Source organism: Aspergillus foveolatus (genome assembly GCF_047715535.1).
Source record: "Aspergillus foveolatus strain CBS 279.81 unplaced genomic scaffold BDW70scaffold_222, whole genome shotgun sequence".
NCBI classification, from domain to species: domain Eukaryota; kingdom Fungi; phylum Ascomycota; class Eurotiomycetes; order Eurotiales; family Aspergillaceae; genus Aspergillus; species Aspergillus foveolatus.
In genome coordinates this window covers 1-9,679 of record NW_027396286.1, presented here as the reverse complement: position 1 = coordinate 9,679, position 9,679 = coordinate 1, and the positions used below count along the sequence as shown (strand labels likewise).

General features: G+C 51.4%; 4 protein-coding genes across 4 annotated transcripts; 3 read left to right on the top strand and 1 right to left on the bottom strand.

Annotated features, from left to right (window-relative positions):
• Positions 1 to 875: 875 nt before the first annotated feature.
• On the top strand, positions 876 to 1,178 carry BDW70DRAFT_154716 (uncharacterized protein; the record flags this gene model as incomplete). Its single annotated transcript, XM_073739910.1, has 1 exon — positions 876 to 1,178. The coding sequence occupies one exon, from the start codon at positions 876 to 878 to the stop codon at positions 1,176 to 1,178; it is 303 nt and encodes a 100-aa protein (XP_073590544.1).
• A 1,219-nt stretch (positions 1,179 to 2,397) lies between these two features.
• BDW70DRAFT_49229 (uncharacterized protein) lies at positions 2,398 to 4,241 on the top strand (the record flags this gene model as incomplete). Its single annotated transcript, XM_073744130.1, has 2 exons — positions 2,398 to 3,105; positions 3,183 to 4,241. Exons 1-2 carry the CDS (start codon positions 2,642 to 2,644, stop codon positions 4,237 to 4,239), a joined length of 1,521 nt encoding a protein of 506 aa, XP_073590543.1. The 5' UTR covers positions 2,398 to 2,641.
• Positions 4,242 to 4,591: 350 nt separating this feature from the next.
• BDW70DRAFT_165165 (uncharacterized protein) lies at positions 4,592 to 7,993 on the bottom strand (the record flags this gene model as incomplete). Its single annotated transcript, XM_073741667.1, has 5 exons — positions 4,592 to 4,934; positions 5,016 to 5,730; positions 5,777 to 7,296; positions 7,368 to 7,810; positions 7,889 to 7,993. The coding sequence occupies 5 exons, from the start codon at positions 7,991 to 7,993 to the stop codon at positions 4,592 to 4,594; spliced, it is 3,126 nt and encodes a 1,041-aa protein (XP_073590542.1).
• An 819-nt stretch (positions 7,994 to 8,812) lies between these two features.
• Positions 8,813 to 9,679, top strand: BDW70DRAFT_146003 (uncharacterized protein). The gene is made up of 2 exons (XM_073738525.1): positions 8,813 to 9,205; positions 9,313 to 9,679. Exons 1-2 carry the CDS (start codon positions 8,898 to 8,900, stop codon positions 9,593 to 9,595), a joined length of 591 nt encoding a protein of 196 aa, XP_073590541.1. The 5' UTR covers positions 8,813 to 8,897; the 3' UTR covers positions 9,596 to 9,679.

Genomic DNA, 9,679 nt, shown 5'->3' with positions numbered 1-9,679 from the left:
AAGTTATATCTCTTCTAACTGCCATATAAGGCTAGGTTGATTATTATTTCTTGTGTATTTAAAGCTGCTCTATAGAGCTAGATTGGAAGAATCAGACCTTCATTTGTTTATATTATTCGACAGTTGATGCTGGTAATTACATCGATACGGATGCTCCATACTTTTCCTGTAGAGGATTAGTGTCTCCATTGCCTACCAGAAAGGAATCCTACCAATTATGACTCAAAAGAGGACCAAAACCCACTCTGGTCAGCTAAGAACGTGAACACCCGACCAGAACCCCTCAACCGGATGCCTAGACAAACATCCGCTTCGCATAACTTGCTATACTCATAGTCCTTTTTAATGATGCCTTCCCTTCGTCATTCTCTCATTTGCCGGAATGCCTTTTTCGAACGGACTCCCTTTTTCTCATTCTCCTGGACAGGGGTCTCTAAGGCCATATCGAGATATTATTAGGAGATACGGCAAGATTATGTAGAGAATCACAAGTATTTCTTCAGTTGGTCACCGTCATTAACAGACGTCTACGTAGCTGAGGATGGCTTTAATATATGAGTTAGGTGAGCCATGGTTTTCGGATCATATCTGTTATGAATATGGCTTAGCGCTTGGAGTTGGAGTAGTTGATACATCCAACAGTGAGGGGCTATATAAGATGACACGTGTATCTGCCATCTTTCTTTCTGTTTTCTAACTAAGTCCATGAGCTCGCTCCCTTTGACAATATTCACTTAGTTCTCTCTATTCTATGCCAACTTCCTCTGACCAACCGTAGATTTCGCTACATTGGTTATGAGCCCGGGCTGCTAGACTAGGCTTACAAACCCTACCTAGCAATACTCAACAGCTAGAGATACTGCCTTGCTCCTACCATGGCATCTGACAGCTTCCTATCCCTGAAGGTCTCTGATCTGGAGATACTGTCATACAAGAATGCTGAGACTTGGTTTACCAAGATGCAAGCAGTCCTTGATGGGAAAGAGATCTGGTATCCAGTTCAAGATGTCTACCTGATCTGCCAGGGCTTAGACCCATTACCTGATATTAATAAAAATAATAACTTCTTCCTACCTCTGCAAGCTTTGTTATCCCCTGGCCCACGCAGAACCATACCTACCTTGAGCCTGGAACCATTGATCAAGACAAGTGCCACAACCAAAGTTGAAAAGATTTAAAAGCTATGTGTTACAGAGGGATCTGCCTTTCAGGTCCTTCCTAACCCTGGCTGCTCTGTCGTAAGCTCCTTTGCCTTGATTGACTTACCAATACCCTTGTCCTAGCCACGTCCAACTAGTATAAAGACTAGTCATGGTCCTTGTGGGGCTCATGAGAGAAAGCAGGGCTGAGATATACAGCAACGGCTCTATATCTTGTAGAGTTAAAGTGCGTACAAGTAAGATGCTAGAGGTAACTCCAAATAACAATATACCCCCTTTAACGATGAAATAGTTATCCAGCAGCCAAAAACGGCTACCCTTGACGCTGTTTTACGCAACCTGCTAATGCTCAGCAGTCTTGGCATCAAGTATAAATAATCGCACGGCCAACGCAATTACCACAACAGCCCGTGCTAGTTGGTCGCCCTGCTTCTGGTGCCTGGTTCCTCTTGACACCCGCGCACCATGCTGCCGCTGAGGGGCGAGTTCTCGTCATCTTTCAACGTCCCTTAATTGTCTGAGGAGGGAGCTATTTTCGGCTCCCCTTGCGACCGTCTTCTCTCCAGTTATTTTAAAGCCTTCAGCAGCCATGATTCTCCCCCTCTCTCCGCTTTCAACCGGCTTCCATACAACCTTCCCCAAGCATTATCTCTCCTTTATTTCCTGTTTTCATGATCAGCCTTGTTCTCCTACTCTATACTTTCTTGCAGCCAACAAGACCTTCCTCCCTTATCTATCTGCCATGTAACACATTAGTTAAGTAGTTGGGTTAGATGATGACAGCAGCACTAGCACTGATGTATCATACATCTTCTCTGACAAGAGCACCTATAATGAAATCTTGGAGAGTGCACCCAAATAAGAAAGTGATAATAATCTGGAGGATGATTCTGACAATAATTCAATCCTGGATGATAAGGACAAACAGGAACGCCCTGTAGTATACTACCTTAAAAAGGCTGAATACCTTGATATTGTCAAGGGGCAGGCTCAGGAATATATTCAAAACAGAATAATAGAGTAGATATAAAAGGCAGGCTATAGAGTCAGGCTATCAACAGGTATATAGACAACACAAGATGTAGCTCAAGGTTCTGATTTGGGTTGAAGCTGGAGCTCAAGAAGTCTCGGCGGTCTGGGCAGTCAGCAGCGGCAGAATAAGCCCATTCCGGGCACCGTGTCCGGGATGAGACTCAGACAGTTCCTACAATAGAGCTTATCCTAAGCACCATGCTTAGGATAACCGGGCAGGCACCGTGATAGCCGCGAGGTGGCCCGCAAACCCGCGCGGACTATACCTCTGACTCACGGCGTGGTTCAGAAACCGGGCTTGGCATTTCTGAGCCACGATGGCAGAATCCTGAACCACGCCGAGCTGCGACCCCCGCACGTTGCACTCTCCTTGGAAGTATACCTACCATCCTATTGAATCATCATCGCATCTTCCCTGCTGGGTACTCATCTCTTTCATCTCCATCTCAATGGCCTCATCTGGACATGACTTGCCCTTGTCTATCAATGATCCATCTAGCGGCCTTCCCCCTGGATTTCCCCGTATAACACCAACCAGTCCCCTCCGTGACTTCGGGCCCGACTCTATGGACTATGAACGTTGTGCAGCTCTCCACAACGAGCTCCTAACCAGAGTTGTAAAAGCGCTAGGCGGCAACATGCCCTCTGCACCTCTATCCTGGTGGGAGGCTAGAGCCCCGCCCGATGACGTTGCTAACGCTCTACATCCGTCCCTAATTGAGTTCCTCAAGCGCGCACTGGATGAAGACGTGACGCCTACTATGGGGTGCCTTTTCGTCTTCCTAGGGGCTTTGAAGTTTCCGGAGGGGTTCTTCCGGGATGAAGAGAGCTATAGTATTTATGATGAGACTGGAAGATTTCTGAAGCTTTACGAGTCGAGCCATTTTCGACTTGGAGATGATGAGGGTCTTCTGTATGTTCCAATTCATGCTCATGCTCATGCTGCCCTTTCTCAGCCCTTGACAATGACGCGTGCTGATGTATTGACAGCTTCGACCAGGAGACTATGAAAGCGAGCTTTATCGAGGATTGGAATGATACTAGGATGGTCACCAGTCACGAATGGGGCTGGATGCCTCTAGAAGTCATTCTGGACTCCTATCTCCAGATGGTCGATGAAGGAAAGGTGGAAGCGGTTTCCAAAGAGCAGGCTGCCCTTCTAGACGGAGATCCCAAGATTGGCGTAGTCGAACCCTGGGTAATCCATCAGTACATGAAGATAGATGTGGAGAGAGCAGCAACTGCGTTCAAACGTCTTACTGACGCAATCGAGTTCCGGATCGCAATGCAGACCAGGAATAAAGACAAGCCCCAGCCTCAGCCTGCCCTCACGGCCCTCCCATGGCATGATCCAGCAACATACAACGCCGACATCCTCCCCCCTTCATCATTCACCCACAAATTCCTAGGCGCCATCTCCGACACCAAAGTCTCATTCCGCTGCATCGCCCCGGGAATCCGCTTCCCAACCATCCCAGAGTTCGCACATCAACCCATAACCGACTTCGTCACGTCCCCACGCAAAAATGTAGGCCAGTTTCCAGGAAACTGCCCCCTCCGCCTCTTCCAGATCGACACAACGGAAGCAGACGCAGCTAGAAATGGAGATGGAAAGCACCCCATACCCCGTGACAGGCACCTCGGACTCGACAATGTCGGACCTGGATTCTACATCGACCGCGTCGTTCAGCGCCGGCCCCAATTTTGTAGTAATGGATGCCACCTCATATTACCATTTGCTATAGGTCGGCGCGGATACGCTCGAAAATCTAATGGCGAACCGTTCGGGCTGACCGACTGCGATCATCTAGACGAGAACCCTAAGCCGCGTGATGCCCGCGGGGATCTGTATCAGGCTGGAATGACGAATGGGATTACAAACTCCCATTCAGTGACTATCGACAAGGTGTTGGATAATTGGGCGGAGAGGGTGGAGAAGGGGGATTGGGAGGTTGACGAGCACGGCGTGAAGGGCGGGATTGAGAAGTTTAGGGAGGCGGATACGGAGGAGCATTGGCGGGAGTATTGGATTCCGCCGTCTTGGTGAGGTCCAGTTTGGATGTTGGATGTTAGACTAGACTTATTTCAAGCTTCCAAGCTCTTTTCGCACTTCATAGCTCATGCTGCTGGACCATTTGTCAGGATATGAAGGAACCTTGAAAACAACCACTTTGTGAGCGGCCCTCATGATGGTTCGGCGGCATGTAGCTGTTAGTCTCAGCTCGCACCGAATGCCCTGTTCAAGCACAATAATAGCATGATGGTCTCCAGGGGCTGATGGCACAACAGTTCCACAGTCCTACCCTCAAATTTATTGATTCTCTTAGTCTATTCAACCTATTTAATCTATCAAAGTACATTCCCATATACCCAAACTCTGAATCCTTCAATCAGTTGAATTAATCCGCATAGACAAACCCAAGCCCCATCCCAGAATCCCCAGAATCTAGCGCACCAGCACTAGTAGTATTAGCATCGCCATCACCCTCGCCCGCACTCATAAGCCTTAAATTCCCCATCCTGGCAGCATGGTTATCACACTGATAGATATAATTGATTGTAACCAGGCACCCGTCGCTCCGATGAAAGGAGCCGCACTTGCCACACCCGCCGATGTTGCGGATATCCTGGTACGCGTCCCACATGTCGTTTCCGCTGATCGTGCAGCTCGAGTCGCCCTGGATGAACACGCCGCACCCGCGTGTCTGGTCGCCCCAGCAGTTTCCGCTTAGGGAGCCCGTGCTGTAACAGCGTAGCTGAGGTTAGCGGGAGAGGGAACCGGAATCGCGAGGAAGACAGGGGAAGGGTGGATAAATGACTTACTTGGCTGTATAAAACGGCTCATCATCCCGATGCAAATAGTTAACGGCATGATCGCACCAGGCCAACAACCCCGGCGTCGTACACATGCTCGACCCCTTACAATCGTAAGCCCCCGGGTCCGGCTCGAAGACGTTAATCAGCGGGTTGTAGCCCTGCGCCTGCACGACGAATTTACTCGTGTCAATGGTCGACGTCCCAATGGGTAATGTCCACTTGTACGTGTACCCCGTGACATCCAGCGTGATGGCGCCCATGGATGTCCAGGCCCACGGTGGAGCGCTGGACCCGTCCGGGAGCGTCCCGCTGTACTTGTACAGCGTCGTGCCTTCGACCATGTAGTGCGTGCAGACGTACTCGTCCACCTTGAAGTTGACGCTCCACCCGGGGTCCGTGTCGAATTCGCAGCCGACCGAGTCCCAGAGGTATAGCCGGATGAAGGCGTAGGGGACCAGGATGTCTGCGGTGAATGTGCTCGAGTCTGTACCCGGGACAGCCTTGTAGTTGGAAATTGTGTTCCCGCCTGGTAGGGACTTTGTCGAGACTGTCACGGTGTTGGAGGCGACACTGAGCTTCCCGCTGCCTCCGACGGCAGCGACGTGGAGGGTGTAGCTTTTTCCGGATGCGAGGCCGCCGAGTGTAAGGGCGGTCATGGAGCTGGGGACGCTCGCGATGATGCTGTCTCCCGAGTAAACGTGGTATCCGAGCGCGTTGGAGGCTGCGTTCCAGGATAGTTTGGCAGAGCTGTAGTCCGAGTCGAGAACCGACAATCCAGACGGCGCCCGCACTGCCGCCCTTGGACGGCCATGACGAGGCATCTTCATTCAGCAACGACCCGCCCTCGACTGCATCGAGCATGGCCTGCATGTAAGACTCGCTTGGTAGGGTATCGTATGGATTGGCCATAACATCATTTGTGATTTCAATAAACGATACCCCGCGATCCTTCGCCAGCTGGGCAACCTCAGCCACTGCAGATTCGGGAACGTCGTAGATGATATGCCAGAGCTTGCGCGGGTCCTTGGGCGTCCAGTCATTAGGCGTGTACGAGTTCTTGTATGCATCGTAGGACAGCTCAAATGTAAGGAGAGTGTCCATGGTATCCTCAAAGAAAGATGCCATCGGGGACCCAGGGTTGAGGACGGTAAACGCGCCAGGGTGTTTCCGTTTGGTGTAGTTGTTGATATACTTGTAAAGGTCAACGTATTCATTGTTCGCTCCGCATTCAGGCCACCCCTCGTCGAAGAAGATACCGCCAATGTTATCGCCATAGAGCGTGTACCACATGTCAATGTCTTCCTCAATCTGCGCGGTCCAGTCGGCGAGATCTCCCGAGCCTAACCGCGTGGTGAATTTCTGAACGCTCACCCCGAGATACCCAGTTCTGACGTAGCCGAGCACGGTCTTGCCAGAAGCTGCACCTCGAGTGATGACATCCTTCCAGTCCGAATCAACCGCCGAGTCAGGCCCATTGACCACGTTGGCGACGAGGACAGGCATCTTGTCTGAATCATACGCGATGAGCCGATTCCAGGCCGCCGGGTCCGCGAGCGGGTTGATGTACGATGCCACGGCAATCTGCTGTCCCTTGCCTCCAGAGGGAAGACTGGTTGATCCAGCGCCCGCAGGGAACGTGCTCGTTGCTGTTGTAGTAATGGTTGATTGCGCGTTGCAGCTGGTGACGGTGGAGCAGGTCGTCGTGCAATCGAACTGGGGCGCCCACGAGTGCACGCCACACTCTGCCCCGCATTGCACGGCCGTTTGTAGCGGGCATTGAGTTGCGCTGGGTCCGCCGCGGAGCGACGCGGCCGGGATGATATTGCTCGACGCGATGTTACCATTGTTGAAGTAGATCCACGACAGGGCGAACGCGCCAACCGCTAACCCCTGCAGCTCGCCGGGCCTAATAGCCGTGTTGAGCCTCGTTGCAGAATTGAGCGCCCACCGAATGACCGTATTTACGGCCGCAACCACCTCAGCATTGGTCCATGGTAGTCGTGCCGGGTTCATGAGGAGCCAGTTGGGAAAGCCGTCGTGGTCGATTGCGTCGGCGAGAATGTTCTGGGCGCCGCATGTGACAGTGCTCAGGCCTAGATCGCGCGTGTGGATAGTGCCCGAGTTGAAGAAATCATCACCAATGTCACAGTTGTTGTTGTCTGACCCGGAGAGTAGCGACTGTAGGTGGTATGCTACATCTACCTGAAGCTGGATCTCGACGTCTCCTGCGCTCCCGCCATTTCCTGCAGTTGCAAGGGTTGTAATAACAGCCAGCTGGAGGCCTGCCCTATGGTTATCCTAGGAACTCTAGTACCAACAAGGAGAAGGGGTTGGGGACTCGGGGGGGAGCATTCTTACCCAGTCGCTTTGTCCTGCTCTGGGGGCGCGGTAATTGCGGGCCCCGGGGCGCCTTGGGTAACAACAACAATAGCTGTAGCTGTTTCCAGATTAAAGGAGTCCTCCAACTGCGCCGGGGGGATCACAAGAGGTTCAGGGACTCTGTGCTCTTCCTCGCCCCACAGCAGCGGGTATATTATTGCAGCTAGGGCTACGGCTCCGGCCCCTAGATACAGGAGGTTGCGCCCCTCAAGGCTACGACTCGTAAGGACGCTATCAGTGTCTTCAAGAACGTCTATAACGGCTTGGTAGCACTCCGAGTCGAGCTCTGCGCAGTCGCTGTCCATAGCAGATTCCAGGCTCGACTCCATGTCTGGAGACAGAAACATCAGGATCCCATTGTCGGCGGGATCGCCCACTGCAGTCACGTCTATCACGGATCCGGACAGACTGGGAGTAGGGACCTAAAGGAGTGTCAGACAGGGAGCCCTCTGGTTCTGTCTCTCATTGAAATTGAGACAAGCTTCAACAGGGGGACGAACTCCATTTGTGGTATATTGGGCGAGGTCCCCGACAAAGAAGTAATCATCAGCGCCATTGCAGCAAGAGAGTATAGAGAACAGCAGGACAAGAGAGGAAGCGAGCATCATTATTTCCGATGAACAAAGCAATCTGGCAAACTGTCAAACAAATCGATGAGACCCTGCACATAATATACGCGATTGGAAGATCGTACAAAAAAAGTATACTAGGTATATGGCGTACCACTTCCATTGCTCATATTGTTCGAACAAGGGTCTAGGACAAAAGCGTATAATGATCCGATTGACCAGCCGCACACTGTCTGTTATACTAACTTCTGAGACATCGCTTAAACCGAAATTTTCGGCTCTCGGAGTGAATAGGATCCAGGATCTCAGAGTGTTGGCTTAGCACCCTCAGAGGTAACATCAGTCCAGAAGTCCAATTGGCCACTCGCCCTAGAATCCAACTGAAAAGGCCACACCATTCAAGATCTCAAGCACTGACCAGGAGCTAAGTTATTAGAAAAGAGGCGAAGCTGCCGCATCGATCAAGGCGAATCAACGGGAGCCGCTTACGCCACTGTGGGCAGGCGCTCCGAACTTGCTTCTGGGCCTCAAAAAAATAGTGATACTATAATACGAGATTTAAACTTATGAATAGAGCTGCAGATTTGAATCTTTCCAATTGTATTGATCAATTAATAGGGGTAGTACTGTAGCTACACAGATATATCATTTCCCAAAACTAGCATTGATATTATAGTATGTAAAGAAATATTTGAGGAATATTTTTCAAAGTAGTAGGGGAATTACGCAATAATACTAGAGAAAGTCTGTGCTGCACTTTAGTCTTGGTTATATATGGAGTAGATGAAAGAGTGCTGTATTACTATAGTATGCTTTGATTTAGCCGTTAGTAATTTATGGTTCCCGAGGAAATAAGTTACTTCCCAACCAAGCCCAATTAAACCTCAACCCAACAGTCTCCCTCTCACCACAGGCACCGGCTGTGCGGCATTTCGCTACAATGGAGTCCAATGATACCTCTAGGCGAGAGCTCCTTGATGCCTGCTACTTCAATGACTTGTCAAAAGCGCAGGGAGCCATTGCCACCGGGCGCTTAACCGATGAAGACCTGGACGAGGGCCTCTACTTTGCAACACTCCTGGCACGCGCTGATATCGTGGCCGCTCTCTTTGAAGCAGGGGCTCGCCTCACAATACGAGCAGCAGACGCTCTTCCAGGAAGACACCATCACCAGGATCCTCGCATCGTTCGCCAGTTTCTTGATCGCGGCCTGGACCCCAACATCAGGCTGTCCAACGGCGACCCACTGTACGTTCCGGCCTCATTGGACCAGAGAATAAACCCTGTCGGCAGCTGATCCTAATTGAGTGAGTGAGCTATTAAGGGGGTTACTGACTTGAAATGTGATAAAACAGCATGATTCTCAATCCCGCATGCGCCGCAGTCCTCCTCTCGGCTGGCGCGGATCCCAACCTCCGCGGACCACGAGGGATTCCCCCCCTGGCCCGCGCGATCGCGAGCGCCCGGAATCCAGATACCTCGCTACTCGAACTCTACCTTGCACACGGCGCGACGCTAGAGCCGGATCTCCTCTTCTCCGCCGTCGCCCCGCGCGTCCAACAAAGCGAGCCCATGACCCGATTCCTGCTTGAAAGGGGTGTGGATCCAAACGGTACCTCCGACGACGACTATCCGTGACTTCCAGCCCACCCACACCGCTTCCCGCTGTGGGTGAGCCACACCGTAACCGCCAATTTTCAATATTTGAAGCTATTTTCAACG

Excerpts from the sequence above, each read along its gene's own strand:
- BDW70DRAFT_146003 (XM_073738525.1), top strand. The coding sequence starts at position 8,898 with ATGGAGTCCAATGATACCTCTAGGCGAGAGCTCCTTGATGCCTGCTAC. Across the intron at positions 9,206-9,312 it reads CTGTCCAACGGCGACCCACT|CATGATTCTCAATCCCGCAT; the intron begins GTACGTTCCGGC and ends GTGATAAAACAG.